This window comes from Cyprinodon tularosa, unplaced genomic scaffold (genome assembly GCF_016077235.1).
Source record: "Cyprinodon tularosa strain WSP-4 unplaced genomic scaffold, ASM1607723v1 ctg37, whole genome shotgun sequence".
NCBI lineage: Eukaryota > Metazoa > Chordata > Actinopteri > Cyprinodontiformes > Cyprinodontidae > Cyprinodon > Cyprinodon tularosa.
In genome coordinates this window covers 1985891-2011859 of record NW_024039085.1, presented here as the reverse complement: position 1 = coordinate 2011859, position 25969 = coordinate 1985891, and the positions used below count along the sequence as shown (strand labels likewise).

Sequence of the window (25969 nt, the reverse complement as noted above, 5' to 3'; positions counted from 1 at the left end):
ACACCTCTGCTTCATCAAAAGTAAGAAGAAGGTCCGATGTTCCAGACAGTATCCCCCTGGATCCATCAATCAAGTAATCCCTCGCAGGAACCGAGTATGGATCTGCTTTAAGCATCTGAGCTGCCTGTACGAGCTTGGAAGATGAGTTCTCCACCCTGAAAACAACCAGATGTCTTAGAAAATCTTTTTAAAGCATCGACAAGTACATCAAGTTTGAAAATATGATATTTCATTTTTTATATCTACATATTGAGAAACAAAACAAAAAAAAAAAAAAAAAAGTATAATAGTAATACATTAAAATTCTCTGTTTCCTTAAGGGTGCCTCTTCATATTTTAAACAGACTTTTAAGAAATGAGGATAGCTTTTTGAGTCACAACCTCAAAACCTGATGTACACCAACATAATTGTTCTGAAATGAGGTAATGAGGTATTATTGACAAAACCAAAACCTAAAATACAAAACTCCCACTTTTTTAACCAGGATATAATAAACTGATATTGGGCCTTTTTTTTTTTTTTTTTAAGAGATAAAGGAGATGGATGAGTATATTTTAAACAGTTTTCATTTGGGTAGAAAATGTTAGTGAGCTCAATGGATGTAAACACAGGGAAGGAGGAGGAGTTCCTATCACCCACTAACAGTAAAACTGTTTGTTGTGAAACACCTGGGGCTTGGATTTAAATGAGAGAAGGACCCAAAGCTGATCGAAGACTATATAGCACACCAATGCGCAGTGCAACAATTACCGGTAGATAAAAAAAAAAAAAAAAGGAAATAAAAACACAGCATTTGTTACAGCAACGACAGACAGCTTGAGCAGGAAGTCGACAGCCAGACAACAAAAAAAGCATTGTTAGTGAGCATAAAGTTTGTCAAGCAGAATAATGCTTTTCAATTGCAAAATACATTTTTTTCAGTTTCTGAGCAAAATGAAGGAAGGTGTTTTTGGCTGCATCTGATGTAATATAATATTGTAACAGGCTGATTGTGTAGGAAAAAGTAAGACTGAAACAAGGTTCTATAAATATGGTTTAAAAAACATTCTTTATGCGTAACATACTTAAGAGTGTTTCTGCTCTGAGCCTAACCTAGTGGCAGACTTAAAACATAAGCTAAAAGCAAGATATGACATCAACTTCACATTGGTATTGATTTTTAAACATGATTTTTTTTTTATACATATTTCCTCAATCTGTGATTGACCCACAGGGGATGGATTTTATGAGGATTCAAATAAATCTAAATCCCCCCTCATTCATATCCCATTGGTCAGGGTATCAATGGCCGATGGCTCATCTATATTTAGGCGGGTTCACATTCCCACATGCTCCTGCTCCTAAGCTCCACACATGAGATTTATGGTGTTGTAGTCCATGTGTGCATGAGAGAGGAGCAACAAGATTGACCTGTTGGAGATCTGGATAATGTCTTTGATCCTGCAATACTATAAAATTGACAAACAAGTATTAATGTAAAATAAAGATTGGGTGAAAAATAATATTAAAGTGTGTAAAGCAGGAATGTACCAAGATTTTTAAGAATCAGCTTGTATCCGAAATAGGAAATACAGCACTATCAGTGTCCTGTGTTTTTATAAAACGAACAAGGAAAAACACCAATCTTTTAAAGTACTGTATGCTTGGTAAAATAGATAAATGAAATTTTCTTTTTTTAATTTTGTAAGTTTAAAGTTCCACAAATGTAAAGAAATTTGCAGGAGCATAATTCAGTTTTATACTGCCCCTTTTCCCCAAACCTTGCATGTCTTCTGTGTATTTTAAGGATGGTGAAAGCAGCAGTAATAAACCTTTTGTTTGCACATTTGACGGCTTGTATCTTTTTATACACAGACACCATTCACTCTGTCAGTGAATGTTGTATCTTAGTGTTTAAAACTATAAAGACACACAAAAAAAGAACTGTCACCAACTTGAATTTCTGCTTAATGGCTTGCAACTAAGCACAGTTGTCAGCATAATTGGAGCAGTGATCTTCTGAATTTCAGGCTGGTGACAGTTTAATTAATTTTGAAACCATTTCCTGAACCCATACTCAGAGTTTAGAGGCAAACTAGAGTCTACAAGCCCATTTGGTCCACTGTGGCCTATTCCGCTTTATAATGGAAGTTTTCCACAGAACATTTAGTGTCTGTTTCATGCAAATAACAGAATCCTTGAACAACCCATCCTTTGAACTATTGAGAAGCACATTATGAGTAGGGACATATACAGAAAGAAACAAGCAAACACTGATTCCCAGAAGTGCTTAGCGGGGGCTCTGAGCACCGCAAACTTATGTTTCAGTTCTTTGGATGTGAATTGGAAAACAGCTAAAAGCCTCTTAGTGGTCTGGATGCTGGGGCCAAACGAGTACCAAGGCTTGGTCTCAGAAGTGGCTCTTTGTTGTAGCTGGGAACAGAGCCAGGTTTCCTGACATTAAAATCCATGGAATCCTGTTTTTAACAAGTTCTCTGTGTGTCAAGATAAAGTGCATCATTTCCAAAAATTTTTCCCCTTCAGACAGAGATACGGAAGCAGTCATTTATTTTTCTAAAACATGCACACTGGTTAAGTGATGAGCTTACTTAATAAAAGCAGGAGGCATGTCTCTCTTCATCACCTGGTCCTCTGTGGTTTGAACCGTTTCCTTCCCCACCTGCAACATATATAGATTTATTCCATTATCATTAGTTACAGCAAGACAGGAAATGTTTTTAAAGGGCACTATTAATAGACTGAAAGGGTGAATGAGTGTGTATCAATTCACACCTATTCCAACCATGCATGCATGTAATTTCTCATGAGCTGGGCAGAGCAGCTTGGGCTCTCATTCATTTTATGCCGTTTGATACTCTGCATGCAGATAGGAAATGTATTTAAGTCAAGCTGCAGATTTTTTAGAGTTTTCAAGTATTAGTAACTTTACAAACACTAGGGCATATCATCACATAAGCAACTGTATTAGTGTTGAATTAGTTGGAAAAAATACATTTGATTCAGTTTTATTCCAGTCAATGAATATTGTAATGCACCAAAGAGAAAACGCCATTAGATGCTTCTTCTTCAGGCATTCAAAGCAGGAAAACGACACCATTCACACGCAAGCATGTCTAACCTTAAGCAGACAAGGGAGCAATTTGCAGAGCATTTCCATTTAACTGCATAATCACAGCCTACATTATTCTAAACCTCACACTTAGCCCTAAAAAACCCAAAGAAATGTGTGTGTTCCATAATTTGGTCTCCAGTGACATTCTCTCAACCAACTACTTTAGAGCCCTTAAAAACAAAACACAACAAGGTCTCCCTCTCTAAAACACAGATGTACACAAGCAATCACACATTTCAGATGCAATTACAGCAAAATGATGACATCAGTTTCTTGCTGCTGCTTCAGTGAAATTTTGTTAATAGACTTTCTGGCTCCAGAGATTCAGGATACAGCAAACTGGCTGTGGTATCATATAAGGTTTGGGATTTTCTTATTTCGACAACAGACATTTTTCTCAGATATGATTTACTGTTTTATCAAAGCAATCTATATAAGAAAATATATCTTGACACTAGTTGGTTAGTTGGAGAAATTTCAAATTTGATCCAATTTCACCTTCATGTGTTCTCTCAGATTCAAAAGTATACCTACATCTAATCTATTGTTATGTTTGTTCACATTACATCAAACAAATGTGTTTTTATTTCAATCTTATGTAATATACCAAAGCAAGGTAGAACATAATTGTAATATGGGGGGAAAAAAATAATAAAATAAATTAAGCCTTGTTGTGCATTTGTTTTTAAGCCTCAAGTCGCTGTCCAGTAGCAATTACAGATTCTAGTATTTTGTTCTATATTTTTAGCAGCTTCACCAGTTTACTAAAATTTTGATCATTCATTTTTGGAAAATAGTTCAAGCTCAGTCAGGTTGAATAGAGAACTGCCAAAGATTGGCATATATTCTCCAATTGATCCTTGGCCAGGTTAACCAAATGATCTCATTGTAGTTCTGGGTGATTGCTTAGGGTTGCTGTCGAGCTGGAATTACAGACTCAAGTCTTTTAGAGAATATAAACGCTCACATGATCACCCTGATAAACTAACTCAATGTATTTATCAATCAGCTCTGACCACCTTAATTTACTTGTGAATGAAAAAAAAAATTTAACAGAAAGATGCCACCAGTAACTTGCTTCAGGGAGGTGTATTTAGGGTGATGTTTGTTCTTATGTTCCCACCAAACAAAGCATCTTCCATGTATGCAAAGGAAGTTCAAAATGGCTGTTATCTTACTGGGTACCCATGATAGATACAACTTTAAAAAATATTTGCACAAAGCTGGATTTAGACACATGCTTTTTTGTACCTAAATCCAAAACTACTTTCCCCTAAAAATCAGATGGACCAATCTGCCTTTTTAATTGAATACTATACATAATACCATGTATGACAGTTTTCACATTCAGTTGTTTAACAGATGCTAAGAGGAGTAGAACTTGTGATTGTATGTAAACAACACAGGGCTGCATGGTGCTGCAGTGGGTAGCGCTGTTACCTTACAGTAAAAAGTTTATTGGTTCGATTCCCGGCCCGGGGTCTTTTTGCTTGGATTTGGCATGGTCTCCCTGTGCATGCGTTAGTTCTCTCCTTTTAGTCCGGCTTTCTCCCACAGTCCAAAAACATGATTGTTAGGTGAATTGGCTTCTCTAAATTGTTCTTAGGTGTGTGTCTCTATGTTGCCCTGCGACAGACTGGCGATCTGTCAAGGGTGTACCCCTTCACTCGCCCTTATACTGCTGGAGATAGGCTCCGGCCCCACCACGACTCTGACTAGGACTAAGAGGGAGAAAACGGATGGTTTGATGTAAGCAACACTCTGTATTTCCATCTGCAATTAAATTATTTTTAAGTGACCTCCCAGAAACCAACCATCAGTCCATGTGGTGTAGATATTTGGAAAAGAGTTTGAAAGACATGATGTAGAGCAAAGGGAGCAAAGAGAAACATGTTAATTTAAATTCAGATTCATAAAAATAGCATTCGTATATTAAAAATAAGAAGACCTGAAGATGATTTGCAAATTGGAAGCTGTGAAGGCTGTATCCTCGGTGTAAATCAAACTGTACACTTTAGGTGTTAATATTTAAATCCTAACTGACTTTGTGTCGGGTAATATTTTGAAGTCTTAAAGCTGTCTGATCAGTTACAAACGTTTTACACTGCAACATGTTTGCACATAAGTCAAACAGAAACTGTCAGAATTACCTGTTGTAGTTTATCTGCCTTGAAAAAACTTTGTTTAAAAAATAAAAAAAAAGACAACACTGAGGAATGCAGTTCTATGAGTGTAGGCAACCCTGCAGGGTAGGGTCCTAGAGAGAAACCCTGCTTCCTGTAAGCAACAACATTTTCTATTGATTATGCAATTTGTTAATAATGCAGAGTAATGTAGTCTGTAGAAGACACTGAAGTGGGGTCTATGTGGGGATTATTCTCCAGGAAACTGACTGCTATTGATTGCAGCTGTCAAACTGCACTTTGCTTTACCTGAGGCACATTATTTCAGGATTTTGATGTTGGATTAGATAGCAAAAACTCATCCCTGTTCGATAATATATAGACTTTAATGATAAAGTTTCTGTATGCTTTTATATAGCCACCCCTGCATTCTTCACCCACTCCCGTAACAGAAATTTCCCCTCTATAGATAAAAGCATGACTGTTTTAATGTAAATGATAAGTTTAAACTGACAAATCTGAACATAGATGAACATTTTTGATAAAGGACTGACCTTATTGGGCCAAAGGTGTCTGTTATTCAAAGGAGCAGTTGTCCTGCAATTAGAGATTCCCCCCATACAGTGATACCCCCTGAGGAAAGCTACCTCAGCCTAATTTGGCATAATATGGTGTTGTTGTACAGCTACTATTGCAACCACTGAGATGTGCCGTGTTTTGAAGTGTATATATATATATATATATATATATATATATATATATATATATATATATATATATATATATATATATAGTAGTGTTAGTCATTTTCATCACCATAGTATTTTAAGGTCTAGGTACTATTAATTATGTGTGAAATCACCGTATTTTTACTGAATCAATAGTATTCTGTATTTCATTATGTATTCTTATATGAACCGAAATGTGATGCACTGTCTTTTCTAATAGCTTTCTATCAGAACCACCTTAACCGCTGCAGCATTTTGAGCTGCATTAGTCAGCATATTAGTTTGGAAGATGTAGGCCAGCCTTTGCTCCACACATCCATCAGTGACCCTTGACTGTGCGGTTTAACAATCATTCCTTCACTTTCCTTTGAAGATTTATAATAGATATAACCAAAGGAGAGAAAGAACAAAGCACAAGATCTGGAGTTTAGTGATGATTTGACCCATTTAGGACCTTATCAAACTGACTCATCCCTACAGTATATTCAGTATATAATTATTTTTCCTATATATACATACTGATATTCAGTGTTATTCATTTCATCTCTCAGTGGTGAAATTAAAGGTGTGATTTCATCTGCCATTGCTTCAAAAAGACCCTGTGTCATTTAGCATCATGCTATCAGTGTGTTTTTAGTTGACAGGCCTAGTTCTCACATACCTCTTCTCCTTTTCTGTTCGGTAAAGAGTGTGCTTACTTTACTCAGTGCTTAATCTATTTTTTCCTCCTCTCCCCTCCCCCTGAGGACACACGCTGAAGGAGTCTATGTTGACTCTTTCAGGAGCAGACACTTCTATCACCGAGCCAGCTCTGTCATCAGCAGAACACTCAGGCTGCACTTCGGACCACATGCACCAGCGGCAGCAATATGTCCCACATCTTAAAAGCTAAAACTGCATCAGCTCAATGCATAACCTCGGGGGAATAGAGAGTGACACCGCCTTAGAGTGTTTAGAAGAGTCTTAGTGGCCGGTCTGAGTGCATAGAGCACTCTTCCAACCCACCATCATCACCACTCTGAATGGTGTTAACTGTAACTGTATAAGCGTGCGCTGGGACCCTTGTGGTGATGGTGGCATCTTGCTGTCACAGAGTCCTGTGTTTACTCAGCCTGCACAAGGCTAGATATGAATCATCCTTCTAAAAAAAAAAGAAAAAGCTTGTGAGCACCAAAGAGAACCACTTTTACGTTTTGGTGTTCTTTACATCCAGCTATGTCTACCCAGCAACAAACTACTGGTTGTTTTACAAGCTGGGTACTCAAGCACCATTTGTGCTCTCTTGTCACTCACTTCTTCAGTCTTGCAAATCTCTCAGCAAATGCATCTTTTTCTCCTCTGCTTGCAAGCTTTCATTTTATCATGCAAGTAAACCAGCTGAGACTATAAGATGCATCTTTCTTTCTTTTAATATCTTCCTCATCATTGCTTTATATCTACAGCCTAGGAGTGTTTTCTGAGTCCAGCAGCTTCCAATGCAACTCCCTGATCCCTCCCTGCAGTCTCCCATTATCCATGATCTTATACCCAGCGAGAAGCCTGAGGCAGCTTTTAGCCTTTCTGCTACCTGTCTGAATGAAGCAGACCCACAAGGACAGAGTAAAGGGGAGAAACTGTCAGGTAACTATTGAGCAGCAAGGGTCCAGTCAAGGTAAATAATATTTCATTGGAAAGATTTAAATTTTTATTTATCTTTGATGAAGCCCCCAAGTTACCAGCTCATTACATTAATATTTTAAACTACCCTCTTTCACCAGAAAAGTGAGAAAGAAGATTCTTTCCTTATTATTTTTATTTTATTTTTACAAGCAGGTTTAAAGAAAATAATTTAATCTGCTGTGTACAACATAAAATATCCTAGCATATGTTTCCATTATGTAGATAGGCTACATCCAAAGTAGCATGATATCAGGGTCCAATTAACCTTCTATCAAATTTAAGTATCCCAAACATAAAATAATACAGGCTTCTTGATGGCTAAATGTCTTCCTGTTTTTTTTTTTATATTGTAAGGGGTTGCATGTTTACTACTTCCTGCTGTTACATTCCCCTCAGAGCCAAGTGAGTGGGTGAAGCTTGACTCAATAATGACCCAGCTCAGCATTAATGATGTGACCCATACTGATTTGTTTCCAGCCAGTAACACACATAGGAAGCTCCAATATTTGACTGAATCTGGGCCCTTCCAACTCAAAACAACCAATGGGAATCACTTGTTTCAAAATGAAAAGAGGAATATAAAAGATCTAAAAGATGGGATTAAGTAAATCTTGCTGGGTTCCTTTGTGAAACTTCAAAGTCTGAGTACTTTGACATGTTGCATTGAAGCACAAAGACTGTAAAATGACATTTCTCCTGTCACTCATCTGCTACTCAGAGGAGCATCGTTTGAATTCAGCCAGCCCTCATTTCTTCCATCTCACAAATCTCCTGCTGTTCAGCTGCCATCAGAGTTCCAGGATATGCACATCCGTAACAGTATTGGGGGGGTCAATGGATTGCTTATTTAAAGACGTGCTCAAAAGTAGCAATAAAGACTTGAAAGCATTTTTCTTTTACTTGCATAAACTGCCAAAAACACAGTGATTTAATTTTCAATGCTCATTGCCAGAACAAGTCATTTGTTTATGCATAAAAAAGAATAATAATAACTCTGACACATAATAATTGGTTTACTTTTGCTGGATTAGATTAGATAAAGACTGTCCATGTGCCAAAAGTTTTCTGAAGGTGAGTTTAAGTTTCTTATTTTGCGACTTAAGCTTGAATTGAGTCTAGGTGAGTTAAGTTCTAATCTCTGCACCAGGATGATTAGAAACCCAATAGTTTGTATCAGATTCACTTACAAAAATGAAAGGGCTGTCATTTTTTCTTGAGAAAATGAGAACTAGATTTGATCAGCTAATATTCAAAAACATTTAAAACAGGCTGGTCACCCCTGACTTTTAGTACAAAACAAGAGGGAAAAGAGGAATGAGCCACCACTGGGATTCTGTAATATCTACTGTTATGTTTTTTTTTTTTTTTTTGTTGTTGTTGTTGTTGTTTTTAAGTTGGCAACACTTTGTACAAATCTTTGCAAAGTTTGAAATTTCATGACATGATTAGCAGAAACACAATAAATTTGTGCTGAAGCATATCAAACTAACACAAATACAAGCATGAACCCCAGCTGGTGTATGACAGTTTTATGTCCTTTTAATGGCTAGAGGACCAACTTGGGATTTCCAAGTCATATTTCTTGAAGCCACAGAAAATAACCAGCTGCGGGTCCTGGGCAGCTTTATGGTCTCTTCTTCTCATGATTCATGGCAGTGACTGACTGAGTGAACCATAAATCCGACTATCTGACCCCCGTCATCGATCCATTCTGTCTGCAGAAATACTGGAAGTTGGGGGAGATAAAAGCAAATCTTAGCCAGGATTTGCGCTATTCCTTTTAAACTCGGGACTCACCCTCACAAGGTTGCTGACAGCAGCCTGCACCGCGGCCACCGGCACCGACAGGTCCGGGATGGCTTTCCCGTCCACCTCCCCCTCTTCATGCATGATGACCAGGTGGGAGATCTGCTGGGCCACCGGCTCCAGGATGCTCTCAATGGTCTTGGTATGAAACACCGGCATGGTGAACGACTTTCAGCACAGCCCCGATGGAGGAAAATAATAAAGACGCGCCGATAGCTCCAGCGCTGATTATCCTTTCCTCCCTCTTTCTCCTTCTCTCCACCTGGGAGACAGACACCGAGCTTACAGCCCAGGCCTTTCAGAGGAATCCTGCCTCCTCTCTGGAGTATCTCGCTGCAAGCTGGACTCAAGCGGTCGGTGTCCTCCGGTGGGAGCGACCCAAATCGTGACAGATGGAATCACCGCCCTCCGCCCAATCAGAGCCAAGGAATACAGCTGCCAGGCGGCTCGGAGCGCACTGACGCGCACTGACGCGCACGCACTCACTCACTCCGCAAACTACAGCTCTTCCTAAATTACGTCATGCGTGCCTGTGCACCCTAAAAGGAGAGTGTTAGGGTAACTTAATGAGTCCAGATGAGAGGAGATTGTAATTCCAAGTTATGAGAGGGGATTAGGTTGCAGGTGAAACATCAGCAGCCAGGGAGGTTTTGCGCCGAGCAGCTGTTCCCTGCAGCCTTAAAAAGGTCAGCGTCATGGAGAATAGCCAAATCAGCACCTCTCCTCATAATGTAAACATAAACGGTTCCGTTTCATTCTTTTATGAAGCTTTAAACCTTCATATGACATTTGAGCTGTGTTCAGTAAAAGGTAGGTCAGGAGTTCATGTCTCCAGGCCTCAATGTCCAGATCTAAATAAAGACCAAGGATTCAGCTTGCTGCTGCCTGAAGCTGAAAGGAGTCTCAAAGATCCCCATATGGCACAAACACAAGGTTTTCAATAAGATAAAGCTTATTATCACCTGGTAAGTCCAATGTAAAAATGTGAGGGCACCGAAGAAAAACCAGGTGGAGGTAATTCAAATGTACTTTTCTTGCACAGGTGTGGTCTTACAGAGTATGGGTGTGCATGGCTGTTTGTGAAGTTGTCTCTGTTTCTGAAATCTGAGCCTGTGTTGGGGAAACTAGAGACTCCAACAGAAAAACGAGCTGTATTTGCACCCCTAAGACCTCAAGCTGACCAAAGGGCCCAGGGCCAAGTGACCCTCGTTGTGTTTACATATGCAGTATGTCCTGACGAGAAGCTGCTGTCCAAACAGGACGGGCTGGACATTCTGGTCCTGCTGCACCCTATTATCTGCCATCTCATCTCCTCTCATAAGGAAATATCCATAAAGAGGAGTAAAGAGTTTTACTCACTGCAACTCAACGCCTTATATGGATTTAGCCAGAGTAAAAGAATCAGTAATATAAACTAATGTCTGGAAGTAAATGATGAGGAGCAAGGCAAGCATTCATGGTCCCAGTAGCCCCTCTGTCAACTATCTGTATATGTGTGCTTGTCTAAACAAAGTTTGATAAAAAGCATTGCTTTTGGCCTCCTATGAAGGTTGTAGACTGTAGAGAATGCTTTCAGCAGCAACCATCTGGAATGTGGTTGCTTATACAACAAAATGTACTTGGATGCTTTAAACCTAATTAATAAATTGTTTTCAGGATTGCAAAAGCTATGCAGCCCTCCTGTGAAATGTTTCCTTTAAAGAGTCTGGTGTGGGTTTGGAAGGTACGGGATCTTAGAGAGCGGTGAGTCATAGGCTGTCTGACAAGATATGATATGTTCTCTTGCTCTGTGCTGATCTGCTTTCTCTTTCCCCACCAAAAATAATGTTGTGAAAATCTTACTTTTCCCCCCTTTTTTTAAAAGAACACACACATCTATGCATATATAAATATGCATTTACACATAAACAGCCATACTAAATAAATTAGAATGCATTATAATGATCCTATTTTTCAAATTCCTAAAAAAATCCTTTTTAAGCAGGTATTAAAGAATCTTTATTGAGCACACATTTATTTATTAAAGAGTACTTACATTTGTGATGTGATATAATAATTACAAAATTCTTGTTAACCTGTAAGTGAAAAATCATCATAATTTAAAGAAAAAAGGATTGAAACATGATAATATAGAGAGTGTTATATTTTTTTTTCACTCAGTGAACTGAGTTACTTAAATAAATTAACCTTTTATTAATATTGTGATTTTATTAATATATTTTCTAGCCCCAGCCCAAACCCTCAGAGACCTCTTAGGTCTTAAAGGAGGGGTCTTCTGTTGGTACTTAGAGTGAAGACTTAAACACATTAAGCATTTTTCTCCTATTATGGCTCTCAGTTGTGGAACAGGAAAGTCTGGGTGCTTTTAAAAGAAAGCAAAATTTGAATCTGTTTGGTCTGACTTTTTATTTAGGTTTTTAAGCTGTTGTTTTGTCATTTTGGGTTAAAAACAACTTAAAAAGAATTCATGTCAAATGGTCACTGTTGAGCTTCTGTCATTATTTTCAAGGCCATTGTTTTCTATACCTTTTCTATTTTAATTTCTTTATCAAAGACTGCATTCAGTGCATTCCACATTTCCTCATCTGGGACCTAAACCTGCTTCCAATTATGGTGGACATTTGAAATCAGTGGAAAAACAAGCTGTTTTGATCACAGTAAAAACACTAAGTAAACAAAGTAAACTACTTGACATCCGAAGATCAGTGTACTCAACATGTTGCTCCTTTACTTGCAGAGAAGTTGATGATCCCTTCCTTTTCTGAATAAAAAATTATAATTACCATATCATATTATCAAATAACAATTGCAAAGTTATTTATTACTGTTGTGGAGAGTGTGACCTCTTCTGCCATCATTTGCTGGAGATAACAGCAACTGACTTAAAGAAGCTCAACAAACTTACAGAGAACCCAGAGTCTGTTCTGGGTAAGGTCTGTAGTATGTCCCTGTCGACTGACCACAAGAATCTCAAAGAAGCAAACCATCTTCGTCAGCTCTTACCATCCAAGCTCTAAAAACACCAAACCTGATACCCTGACTGGGCATACTCCAGTGAACAGGTACCTAATATCTCAACCATCATTCATCCTTCTTGCATTGTTGGGGCCATGGCAAAATTCTCCTGCCACCCTTGAATCAACCGAGCTCTTGCACACTCTAATCAAAATTTCTGCTGGCCTTTAATATATGAGCCCAAACTAATGCTCAATCCGAATGCTTCAACCAGGAGCTTGAGTTAGTCCTTCGCTGCCACTTTTCATCACACCCAACTTCATGGAGTACTAAGTTTCCTTTAGACCATATGCACATAACTGTCCCCAGTGTTGGGAAAGTTCTCTTTCTACGTGAACTAGTTCAAAGTTCAGTTCACACATTTGAAAATGAACTAGTTCAGTTCATAGTTCATAATTCAAAACCAAAAAATGAACTAGTTCATAGTTCTTTTTTTTTTTTTCATATATTGCTCAATTACACCATAGCCTACTGTAGAACCACAGACAGCAATTATTTTATCAGTTGTAACTCTGAAACTGTGCGTCAGATTTTATCTTCATATCCAGTTTTGAATCCTTATCCAACCAGGGTTTACATTAGCACTGAGGGGACAGCATTTCCCCATTGTTGCTTTAATGCTTTGTTGCTGTCCATTCACTTCACACTAGTAGCAGCTGCAGCTTTCACCCCTACAGTATATTCTCAAAAACATCAGGAAAAATGTGCTGCTTGAATGGTCTTTTTTATGAGTAATTATTAAAAGAAAAATAGGAAAGTAGTCTTTAAGGTGCAAATGTTTTTTTTTTTTTTTTATATAATTTTTTCCATTTGAAATTCCATTTCAATACATACTAAAAAGGAATACTGGAATCCTGGAAAATTATACCAGGCAGGTTTAACAAACAAGTTACATGGATAGTAAAACCCTCAAGAACAGGGGTCTTCTATGTTTTCCAGACCAAGGACCCCCAAACTGACGGCGAGATGGAGCGAGACCCCCTAACTATATATATTGTATGAAATTGTGTCCTATAGTCACTCTATTACAGATGGAGTAATGTAAAGAAATTAATTTCTCCCTGGGATTGTTAAAGTTTTTCTGATTCTGATTCCTGGTTGTTGTGAAGGAAACGGTGCCCAGCTTGAAAGAGCTCCTGTGTGTCGCTGAATGTGTGCATTGATGACTGAAAGACATCTTTTGTCTCCATTTATCTGTTTACTACAGTGTGTTGATTTCATGTTAATGAGTATTTAAAGACATTTCAATTAGTGGGGGAAAAAATTGCAGGGGGGGAATATAAAAATATCAACTAACCATGCAGACCCTCATGCAGTACCTCCGTAGACCCCCTAGGGGTCGCGGATCCCCTGTTGAAGACCTCCGCTCAAGAAGATTTTACTAACACAAACTGAGGGACCAGGCTGAGGTAGGAATTTAAGGTTACTGAAGTGCGGATTTTTTACTGAAAGCCGGTGGGCAAACTTGTTGCCATCATCCTCACCGACCACCTGGTCATAAACCTGTTTTAAGTGATCATACTGCTGCTTTGTCGCCTCCACGGTAGCCTCCGTGCTGCTTTGGCTTCCACGCTGCATTTTGTTTTGATGACGCACGCAGCTGTAGGCTACGACACTGGTAGCTGGTGTTGCCAGATTGGGTGTTTTTCCCGCTACATATTAAGGCCTGTTTACGGTGTGATTTAGAGGGGTTTCGCCTGGAGGGCTCTATAGAAATCTGGCAACCGATTGAACGGAGCTGAACTGAGAGAGCGTGCCGTTCACAGACACCAGAATGAACGAGTTCACAATAACGTTCACCAGGCAGTAATGCAGTACGTTCAGTTCACGTTCGCCCAAAATATGAACGAGTTCATGAACTTTCGTTCAATGAACGCGTTCAGGCACAACACTGACTGTCCCACTTTCTCTGCTGCTGGTCTGTCTCTGTTGGGATCCATGGGTTTGCCCTCCAGAGGCCTGTGTGGATCCCTTCCATTGGGCTTCTATTTCTGTTGGGATCCAGAGGTTGCCCACCAGAGGGCTCCTCTCCTGGGAGCTGGTTCTCAGCACTCAGCTGATTCCTATCAGCTCTGCTGATTAACCTCTCCCTATATAAACTGTTTGATAGCTTCACTCTGAGCCGGATCGTTGCCTCAGCCACAGCAATAGCCATAGCCTCTTCCATGCCATGTTCTGCCTTGTTCTTCCCTTGCCTTTGCCATGCCTGCCTGAATCTGCTCATCTGTGCCTGTTAAACCCAGTCTGCCTTAACCTGCAAATCTGTAAGTCAGAACCTGCAAACCTGTAATCCAGAACCTAACCTGCTCTGTCCTCTCTGCCTTCCAGGGCAGATTACTGGTGTTCACAAATAAATATTGGACTTTATCCTGCCTCTGAGTCTGTGAGTTCTGCATCTTGGGCTAGCAAACCAACCACGTATCATGACAGTCTCCATTTGAGTCATCTTGCCTCTGTCAAGCAGATGGGTCTTGCACCTGATGGTTTCTGCCTTAAACCGGTCAGCGGAAACAAATTGACATCTGGCCGATCGTTCCATCAGATTCATGGACCGATGAATCTGATGGTCTCTCTTATGGAGACAGTCCATTTAAAATCCAGGCAATGCTCGGTTGTTCTGCGGTTTGCCGCAAGCTGCCGGATCTTTTAAAGGATTCATTCTGTTGTTCATGTCTCTTTGATCAAGCCATTCCTGTCTAATCCTCTTTGCCCTCCTTTCATTCCCCCTCTACCCACCCGAGGCATTGACGGGAACCTGACCTTCACTGTGTGAAGGATTTTGGAGGCTCGTCGCTTAGAAAGGGGTGTTCAGTATCTGATCGATTGGGAGGGTTATGGACCTGAGGAATGGTCTTTGATCCCTCCTTCTTCTAGGTTGGACTCTTACCTTGTTTGGGACTTTAGGGCTTCTTGCTCTTCCTCTTCTGCACCACCAGCGGGCTGTCCTTGAACCTGGCGTAATGTTAGGGTCTCTGGGGTTTTGATGATTTTCTGGTGTGAGTGAGCTTCCTGTCACAGTCAGGATCTTTGCTGGTGGCTGGGCCAACTCGTGTCGCTCCACACTTGAGAATACTTCTCAATCAAGATGACTAGCATGTATACAAGGAGGCAAAGGATCATTTTTCTTATTCCGGATTATTAGCCCTGATGGTATTCCATCCAAAGACCTAAACCAGGAATATATTTCATGTTGAAATATATTCCAAACCACCAGTGCACCTCAGTTAATCTCGGATCTTCATGGGAAAGTTCTTACCGGTGTGCAGCAGTTCTCAGTCTTCATCACCTGCCAGCCCACTCCTCAGCTCTTCAACGTCTCTTGCAAGTACCAAAGTTCTCAGATCTCTCTCACATTCCCCTGGACCTCTGAGGTACAGTTTGCAAGCTGAACTAAATCCTACAGATCCATGCCGCCTCCCCTTCTTCTCTCAAGTAACCAAATAAATCAATCATCAGTTGTCATCAACAGACTCTTAGTCTGTTTTTTACCCTCAGACTAACCAGAATGTTCAACTGACTTCCTGCAGTTTTCCCGCTTCCCGATTCTTTTTACTTTTGTAAAAAGAACTTACTGGTTCTTCTTGTGATCCTGCATTTGGGTTTAAAAACTACAAACCAACATTACATTGAATAACGATTTGGAAGGAGCAGAATTGTAAAACGTGATAAAATAGTAAATAAAGTAGTGAGGATGGTAGAGAAAGTAATAGGATCTTGCAAAGCAACTATAATGAGGCTGTGCCTTGCAGAAAGTGGACCGAAATCTCAACAGAAAAGCAGGAAATAAAAGGGTTTAATGACTCAAGGACAGCAGCTTTATATATTTTTAAAAGTCCGTTCAAGGATGCTCTTGCTGGCACAAGGCAAATACTTAGAATTAATGACTAAAGACTTACAAAACTGACTAAACCAATAGCTCCTGTAGAGGCTGCCCTGGTTTTCTAGTGCAAATTAAAATGGATAGTTCCATGATATTCTCTGTCCCATAACCATATGTTTAAATATCTTTAGGTCAATCTCTGCCAAGAGGAGTTATTCAACCCGCAATCTCAATCCCATGAAAAATAAAGGCACCACATTTTTGGGTGGACTTGTTATAACAACAGGCAATAACTACATGATGTTATGCTGGATCCTGCCCTGCAAAGAAGGACTAAATAATGATCAATAAGCAATTATTAAATACTTTCTTTCCACAGCAGGTATCTGAAGAACCGTATTCACCTTCAATAAGAACTTTTATCAAATAGCTTTTAAACTGCGGTACACTAGATGTATTCAGCTCCAATATTACCGCTTGCAAAAATCCACAAGCCAACCTTTCATCTGAACACAACAGTGCCCTCTAGTGTTTGACCCACGCAAAAAGAAACCGTTTAGACAGTGATGACAAATTCAGTCCCTAATAATATGTTTTTTTTTTTGGTCTTCACTTTTCCTGCTTCATGAGCCACACAACACGACTGAGCACGACTGAGCAGAGATTCTGCCATCAGTGTTTTTGGGAGAAAGACCTCTACAGCAGCAGGAGTAGTGGGAATTCAGAGATGAACATTGAGATCAATATAGTGGAAACTGATCACAAAGGGATATTTATTGTAAAACCAGGAAATAAAAAAGTTATCTTTATTTTATCAAAGTTTTAATATGGCCCCGGATACTATTTGCTTTTCTATAATCATCCAGCTAAGTCCTTCAACCATAGAGGCTATCGACATTCAATAAAATTTGTTTATTTTATAAAAAGTTTACTTATTTCAGTCCTTCAGCCACACAGACTATGTTACTGAGACTTATAGGGGGCCCTTAAGAAATTTAAGACCTAGTATTTATCTATATGTTTTAGGGTACTGATCTGGATCTGAGCTGTAATTAGCTGCAGCCAAAAAAAAGAAAGAAAAAAAGACTAAATGAATGGCTTTAGCTTAAAAAATTAAAAGAAACACATTTGAACCATCAAAATATAAAGTGGAGTCATATAAAAAAACAAACAAACAAATAAAAACAAACTGCTTCGTAAATAGCCACATATTGAGTAAAACAAGCAAAATCTGACACTGTCCAGTGACAGCCTGTGGGACACAACTAATCAGTGTGTAGCAGTAATGAGTGTTAACACACTCAGAATGGCAAAATAGAAAAAGCACGGTTTATGATAGGTTGTGCCATTTCAATTTATGCTATTTCAGCACCATGGCCAGCGTCACAGAATTTGCCCAAAAATTTCATCAAAACGGGGTCAAATACAAGTTAAAAGTAAAGCAGCTTAATCAACGTGGTGGGGAATGATGGATAGAAATATAATAGAACTCCGGATGTTGGATGTCATACTATCTTTTCACACGTGATCAACCTAGACAGAGCAACAAGCAACAAACAAATGTACAAGCAACATGTTCTATCCAAAAGCTATCCTTGCCTTAGCAATTCATTCATATGTCACCCCCTGTCAACTGCACACACACACACACACATGCCAGGCTATACGTGATACAAATTAGCCAATGAGCTGTGTAAGTGTTACTGCTTCTAGCTCCTATTAGACACAGCAGGAAAACCTGCATGGCGATAGGAAAGGAGATGACGATGAGAAAAAGAAAACAAAGAAAGTGTGGACTGATGGAAGAAGTGGGGTAAACTGGTGAAAGAAAAGGGAAATGGTGTGCTCAAAGATGAGCCTGCACCTTTTGAGTATGTTTGCCTCAACCTGCTGCTATGAAGCAGGATTCTCCACCATGACCATAATCAAAAATAAATATAGATCCAGGCTCAAAATGAGCTCCTTGATATGTGCTTTAGAATGGCTTTGTCGCCATTCAAACCCAGGTTTAAAGCCTTGCAGGGCAGCCTAAAGCCCACTTCTCTCATCAGCCATAAAAAAAATAAAAATAAAAATAACAAATGGTCAGTTCAGGTGTTTTATAAAATATGTGAATCAGGAAATTGTCTATATACCAAACATAAAGATTGTTGTTCTCTACTTCAAACAAAGAACATTTCAGTTTTTAGTTTTTAGTTTTTTTCTATTTTTTTTTCTATAAAATTCAATGTATAACACAGATGCATAAAAACCTGAAATTTATTTCAGTGTTAAATTCTGTTTAAAGTAACAGATAATAATTAAAAATGTCTCCGGACCTTTACTGGTTGATGATGTTTTACATTAATAACCATAGTAATTCAAACAAATAATATAAAAAGTCAACATAAATAATTTGAAATAAATGAGCACAATTATGATATATTGCAAAAGGTTTATTAAAATTTTTATTTACAACAAACAAGAGCAGGACCAGCCTTCGAACTTGTAAAAAATGCCCATTACATTAAATAACGTAAGTATATATTATTTTCATTTTATAAAATGTATGCATAATCTATATATTTAGATACACACACAAATATATGTGTATATATATATATATATATATATATATACACTTTAGAAAATGAATTTAATTTTACATACACATCAGACCTTGTCAGTTGCTATTTACCTAAAGTAACAGCTACACAATAAATACAATATATTAATGTTTTCAGCTGCTAGTTGAATCCAAGTGGTGATATTATAGGACCCGTAGGTCAACACTGCTTTCACAGTGTCAAATTATCAGATCTCCTGTTATTTGAACCTGCTCATTGGGAGATATTATAATATAGAATACTATTAAATGTATGTGTGTAGAAATTGTCACAGAAAAGATTTCCTACTTTAAGAACCTAGTGAACCTAAATCAGAAACAATCCTTAATTAGTAAGCAAATTGAAGTTTAGCCCAACTCTTTGGTGACATCTATTGAAGGATTACACTGCTACTGTACAACCAAACCTGGTACATCCACACATGTTTATATTCACATAATATTTAAAAAAATAGCTACCAGATTTTCCTTTTATGAGAATGCAATGGCCTGAAGATTATTTAAAGTGTGCTGGGGTTTCATTTTTGAGGATACATCAGTCCCTTTGTGTATTCAATAAGCCCAGTTTCCTTGGCAATCCAGTTGTTATAGTTGGTCACTTTTGTGTAAACGCCTGGCTTGTTCTCACTGGCACATCCGTCACCCCAGCTCACAACCCCAAAGAGAAACATGCGACCCGACACTTCACACACAAGTGGACCCCCAGAATCTCCCTGCAAACAGACAGTAAATCAATCAGGCATGTAAAATCTGCCCCTTCATTGAATTTAAAAACCATACAAAAACATATATAATTTAATAATATCTCTATGTCTGGAGAGCTACAACAGAGAGAAATCTAAACAAATCAATAAATACATTTGCTTTTGTTTGTGGGCATCAGAAATTCTACAGATTTGAAAAAAAAAAAACAATTTCTGATTTCTGCTTCCCGGACTTTGCATCGCAGAAATGTTTCAGTTTAACCATATGCTTACTTTGCAGGCGTCTTCGCTCCAGTCAGGGCTTGCAGCACAGATCATGTTGTCAGTGAATAAAGCTTTATAGGACTCGTCATGTTTGCAGTCGGTGGAAGAGAGTAGATTCACATTAGCCTTTTTTAGACGGTTGGAATAGGATGAAAAACCTGCAGACCAAATAGCATTAGGTGTGAGGGTAGCTGAAATAGATGCATCACCAATAAGTCAATTTAATATAGCCTTCTTACCAAATCTTTCCATCCCAAATCCTGCAATGCTACATGGGAATCCAGGAGGAAGGTAAGTTTTGAACGGAGGCAGGCAAACTGTCCGAACCGAATCTGTCTTGAATGCACCTTGGCCCTTTTTGTTGGAGATTTTCAGCAGTGCTGTAATGTAAAGATCAGGTAACAGCTCTGCACACAAAGGGCTTTTTTTTAAACTTATGTCATCTCTACAGGCCTTGCAAAAGTATCCGTCTTAATTAGATGTTTTCACATTGTGTCAACTAAAATTCCCAAACTAATATGTGTTTCATGTGTTTCACTAACACAAAGCATAAAGTGGAAGAAAAACTATAAGTGATTTTGTTGTTTGTTCCTGTAACGATGTAAAAAAAAAAGAGGGGGGGCATTCAGTCGCCCTCTTTACTCCAATACTCCTAAATCAGATTCCATTCTACTAATTATCTTCAATTTGTGAATGTAAGATCTCTGGGCAAGCTAATATCAGCTCCTCGTTGTCACATTCCATCCAATCTGTCTAATTTTGAGCTATTTGGTAAAGAAGACTGTGCAAAAATGAAACTTTCTAGATATCTACATTTGGTGACAGCTGTAGTTTCTCTAAAATGGGGAAATACAACTTTTCAATCAGGAAGGCAGAGTACAGATGTATAAAAGTGTACAACCTTTTTTTGTTTTTTAAAAATATAAAAATAAAACAGAAAACAATAAATTCACTTATCATTTCTTCCACTATAGAATAAAGCCAGTATTGTGTTGGTTTTCCACATGAAGCTTCAGTGAAATATACTGATGTATTTTTGGTTCTATTAACAATGATATAACTGAATAGGTGTGAATACTATTAAGTATTGTTGTAAGAAAGAAACGCTCATACACACCCATATCATTGTTGAAGTTCTGCTCATTATATTTGTGGTGGATGATGAGTTTCTCCACAGTGAATACTTGCTCCCTCTCAGGATCTGTTTCCTTGATTTCGGTCTTTCCTAGGTACACTGACAGATCCTGGAGACGGGTTTTGTTCCTTAACAGAAAGCAAAGCCAAATGGTAAAAACCCCCATATATGCGTAGAAGCGTGTCATTTGAATGTTGTTTAGGTGTGATAAATAGAGGAAGAGGAGAGGGCTGGTTTTCTCACCCATCAACGAAGCAGTGTGCAGCTGTGAGGACCCAGTTGGGTGAGATGAGAGAACCACCGCAGAGGAACTTCCTTTGATAGATTGCAGCAATCCATGGGTGCGACTCAATGGGTATGAAAGATCCTCCAACAATTTTATTCATCCTCTGTGCGGACCGCTCCCCGCATGTCCATTCTGGAGGGATGAGACTGTGTAAATAACGGATGCATATAATCACGTAATGCAACTAACATATTAGAGGTTTTCAGAAACAAACCTGTATCTACAGGCCGGGTAGGTGTTGTTGTTGGATTTACTGTTGGTTTAAAACCTTATTAGAGGAAAAAACAGGCACAATTAGAGAAATGTCAATCCAGTGCACAAAAACATACAGATACAAATCTTACATTTTGGAATATCACAGAACTCTCTAACGATCCGGTCTCCTTTTCTAACATAACACCATGGCTTCAAATTATTGTTAGGATTCCTAGAATTGAAATGCAAAAGCACAGAAAATCAGTCTTTTCCTTCAACCCTGTTAAAGCCTTAAATTTGAAACACGCTGTACCTGCAGTAGTTATGGTTTTCAGTTGAAAGCCAGGATTTTCTAGCCTTACTCCAACTGAGACACCTGCGACCATTAGATGATCTAGAAACAGTTCCCCTGTAGCTGCGCCCTTTTCCGTACAGACACTCTAAAACCAAAGCACACAAAATAACATTTAATGGTTATGGATATAAAACATTAACATATGGTGAATCCTATTTTTTAATGGCTATCCCTGCCACTATACTCCCCCTCTTATATCCTTTGGCATCTTATTCAGAAAGTGTATAAACTATTCCACAGAAAAATGCTCCTTCTGCATCTCCATCCTTAGCAGTTAAAAAAAAGCTTCCATTTCCATGTGTTCTATCAGAAATATTAAACACTAAACCCAATATTGATTCCATTAGTTCTCTTACACACTCACAGAAGAACACATAGGCCAAATGTAACCTATTGACCAATTAATTTATCTGAAAGTAATGATACTATTAAAATTGGCTATATGCTAAAAAGAAAGACTCTACTTAGATAGCTGTCCCCCCCCAAAAAAAGCTGACATCAATGCTAATCTTTTTATTTAAATTTGGACAATACTGATGATTAATCTCAATGCAAATATACTTAGGAATTCCATAAACATGACTCACAAAGTATTGTCTATGCCCTATTCTATAAAAACAAATGGGACATCCTGCGTCTTGGAAACGCAGGATTAAAAATGACGAACTGAGACTGAAAAGTGATTCAGTCAGAGTGGTAGCTTACCCTTATTGTTTAAAAACTTCAGAGAAAACACCTGAAAGGAGAAGAGACAAGGTTTAACATTTTTCACTTAAACTGTTGTGATCTTCAGTGAAAATGTAAAGCTTTATCCACACACTGCTCACCATGTTGATACTGAGCGCTGCGCAGATGGAGAAGATGATTAAGAGTTTCATCATAACTTCTGCTTTTACTTCTGCTAATCAGAGATATATTTGTCTGGGAAAAGAAGAAGATACAGAAATAGAGCTTTGCATCAGAAGCTGAACGTAAAGTAAATCTCCCATGGCCCAAATATGGAGATTATCATGAAGCATGTTGTGAGAAGTGGTTTCTCACTCTGGTGGAACAGACAAATGTGTAAAAACCTTCCCACAACTGTCAGTTTTATCTTTCTTACTTCTTGGCTTCAGACTTACAAGAAAAGCTTAGACTGCCCAGCCACAACTAGTCCAGAATGTAAAGCATTGTAATCATTCTGTAGCATGTTAATCTATTTATTTATTTATCCAGTCTAATATGGTGCAAACAGCTCTCAGATGATGTTTATATCATCTGTTCTGTACTGTAAACATTGCCTCTATCTGTACACTTAGTTCATATCAATGTAGGTTAGTAGATTACAGCTTTGCATGCTTCGCACTAAATTAGTACAGGAGTATGCACATATCAAACATTTTACTCCTACATGTCCTAGATATACATTGTTGATAAAATAATAACAACTAGTTGCACAAATTTACTTGCTGAAAAGACATCTGACATTTCACAGAATTGTTAACAGGGGGATTCACAGATCTGCTCACCCTTTTAGGACGACTCCTTTCTCTTTTCAGTAATGTGATGCTGAATCGTGTGACAAGCTGAACTAAACTCTTGCCTGCTTGATTCCTGGTTACGGTGTTGCTGCAGTGCTGATCTTCCTTCAGTCCCTTCCCATTTAAATAATGTGGTGTTAAGTAGGAGGTCCTTAGGAGACCACATGAAAACATTACTGACATCCAGCTGATGAGGAAATCAGACAATTTGTCATATCATATGACTCATTCTGAGAAAAAAAAAACCCTTCCCTCTTAAAAAGCAGCATTTGAAGAACTATATCCAAAATAGGCAATGTGGTCAAGGAACGGATCTGATAGAGTTACAGACAGGCTTACCTATGATAATGTTTGACAGGAAGCTATAACTTTAAACTGTACAATGCGCATAGATTTTTTTATAAAATTGCTTAAATAAGTTTAACCATCAGGTCACTTCACTAGACTAAAGGCATATCAATTATTCATTATTTATTAATAATTTCTGTCAAATGTTTGCTGAAAATCTTTATTGTATCAACTTTATAGATAAGAACTTTACATGGAAATGTGTTTCACAATAAATACACAAACTGGTTAAACTGACTTTGTCAAATTATCTGCAAAAGACATATTCATTTCATTTTGTTTGTTTTTTCAGCCAAATTTGCACATTTACCCACAGCTAATACACAGTCAGCCAGGTTTTCTACCTATGATATTATTGACCTTTTGCTTTGATTTTTAACACAGTAATTGTCTTCTTCCTTATACTTATTCCTTTTTGAAAATCTGTTCTGAGTTTCCTCTTGTTGTTTAATAATGTCAATTTAACTCAATTCTTGGGTGATATTAATTAAGCAAATAGATTTCTAAATTGTGCATTCCCTCTAAAGTTGTTGTTAGAGGATTGCTCACACTAAACATGGATATCACCAAAGATTTTTTTATTGATCTGTTTAACATTGGGGAATGGATTATACAACAAACAACTGATTTTTAAGTTGCAGAAATTGAAAGTTGCTGAATCTTCTGCTTTAAAACCAACACCTTTAAGGGAAATATGAGTGAACATAAGAGACTGAGCTTGGGCTGCTTGGCATCAGTGAAGAGAAAAATGTTTGGAGGAAGTGAATTAAAAATATCAGAAATCTGCACCTGTCAAGCATGGTGGTAGCAGTGTCATACTGAGGGTCTGTTGTCTGTGGTACTGGTTCATCTCAAAAGGTGAAAGGGATGAACTGCCAGGTGCTTGGAAGATGGAAACAGAGAGTGAACAACTGAAAGACAACCTAAAGAAATTATAGACACTTACACCAAAGTCCTTTGATTTGTTTTTATCTTTGAGTGCATCAATAATCAATGATTCTCTGTTATAGGAATCACATAACAGTTTTACCTTGTAGAAAGAATGCTCTGTGGGTTCAGGTCTTTGTTTGTTTGGCTATGCATACGGTAAATTCTTTTCATATGTTACCACAAGTTTCTCATGAAACCCAGAATCAGGCTATTTAAGGGAGGTTAACCGGAAACTCTTAGGTACTTCAGAAATGACTGTGTGCATGTCCTAATCTGTCCATTTGCAGTGCAAAACCACATATACTGATAAACAATTTGTTTTAGACTTAGCAACCACACAGAAACCAAGCCAGCTAATATCACAATAAAAAGCAGTTTTCTCTGCTGAAGATGGACAGGTAAAAATGTTGTTCATAAAAACAAGTATATATGGCCCAGAAAGACACCACAGTGATGTTAGACTCTGGCCCTGACGTGTTAATGTGTGCTGCTTATATTGGTCCTCGGGCAGACATTAATCTTTAATACAACTTCCTCTAAAACAATAGCCATTGTTATTTTTTAAAGGGGAATTCCTAGGTAAGAATCTCTCACATCTGACTTCATTAATGGCTGATGCATGTGTTACTCATACTTCCTATGTTTTGATTCTAATAGTAATTTTTTTTCTTTGTAGAAGGGTGTGGTTGAGAAATGTATATTTGAAAAAGCTGAATAACATGTCCTGTGCTATTGAGTTCAGCCTGAAGTAGCATTCAGGTAAGAAAATCCCTTGGATATAAATATTTTGTGAAAACAAATCAACTAAATAACAAAATTACTTCATCCATGTAATCATTGAGTATTTGTAGTGATGACAGCTGCCAGCCAACGTGCTCCATAGATTTGGAAAAAGAGTCATATCATCCAGACATGTTATTTATTAAATTCAACTTTAAAGCCTCTGATTCATTGGTAATTTCCCCCAGATTTTCTGATTGCAATACATATTGCAGCTTTAAGGCTGTGAGAGGAGGTGTAAACAATTTTCAGTTTTGTCCTGCTGTAGATAGGACAAAGCCAACAGCTACTTTGTCTAAACCAGTATACAGAGAACCACCAATCCCAACGACAAAGTCATCAATCTATGAAGAGGAATAAACAAAATGGTAGCCATTTGCAGCATTGTCCAGTGATGCAGATAAGACAAGAAGTGGAAAAGATTCTGATTCTGATCTGCTAAAGTTAAAAGCTTCTTTTGGGGGAGGAGAACTCTGTTAAATTAATTAATTAATTAATGCCACGTTTGTGACTATGGAGCTGCCAAATACCAGAGTGGGCTTCCCAGTCAGTGAGGAAGCAATATACAGAGGGGTAAGTAAGT

At 38.2% G+C, this 25969-nt stretch overlaps 2 protein-coding genes across 9 annotated transcripts in view; both read right to left on the bottom strand.

Moving 5' to 3' along the window:
• LOC119790646 (vinculin-like) overlaps positions 1-9872 on the bottom strand; it is a 32133-nt gene extending 22261 nt beyond the window's left edge. For 4 of the 7 annotated variants that reach the window (XM_038296262.1, XM_038296266.1, XM_038296263.1 and 1 more), the window contains exons 1-3: positions 9421-9588; positions 2590-2660; positions 5-155 (exon numbers count right to left, since the gene is read on the bottom strand). In XM_038296262.1, the coding sequence (XP_038152190.1) occupies positions 5-155; positions 2590-2660; positions 9421-9588 (390 nt within the window). Of the gene's footprint in view, positions 1-4; positions 156-2589; positions 2661-9420 lie in introns of all 7 variants that reach the window. The other 3 variants (XM_038296264.1, XM_038296261.1, XM_038296260.1) reach the window with 3 other exon arrangements.
• An 8812-nt stretch (positions 9873-18684) lies between these two features.
• plaua (plasminogen activator, urokinase a) lies at positions 18685-23446 on the bottom strand. 2 transcript variants are annotated; one of them, XM_038296323.1, is made up of 11 exons: positions 23317-23446; positions 22636-22729; positions 22514-22544; positions 21767-21893; positions 21603-21685; positions 21473-21526; positions 21216-21390; positions 20955-21100; positions 20077-20217; positions 19847-19995; positions 18685-19582 (listed from the first exon to the last, which is right to left on the bottom strand). In XM_038296323.1, the coding sequence occupies exons 2-11, from the start codon at positions 22687-22689 to the stop codon at positions 19388-19390; spliced, it is 1155 nt and encodes a 384-aa protein (XP_038152251.1). In that variant the 5' UTR covers positions 22690-22729; positions 23317-23446; the 3' UTR covers positions 18685-19387. The 2 variants fall into 2 exon arrangements, with proteins under 2 accessions (XP_038152251.1, XP_038152252.1); XM_038296324.1 differs by lacking the exons at positions 21603-21685; positions 21767-21893.
• Positions 23447-25969: the final 2523 nt, after the last annotated feature.

What these genes read in the sequence shown, in the direction of transcription:
- plaua (XM_038296323.1), bottom strand. Translation starts at nt 22,689, where the DNA reads ATGATGAAACTCTTAATCATCTTCTCCATCTGCGCAGCGCTCAGTATC. An exon ending in TACCCGGCCTGTAGATACAG is followed by an intron (nt 21,391 to 21,472) that starts GTTTGTTTCTGA and finishes TCATCCCTCCAG; the next exon opens with AATGGACATGCGGGGAGCGG. An exon ending in GCACACTGCTTCGTTGATGG is followed by an intron (nt 21,101 to 21,215) that starts GTGAGAAAACCA and finishes CTTTCTGTTAAG; the next exon opens with GAACAAAACCCGTCTCCAGG.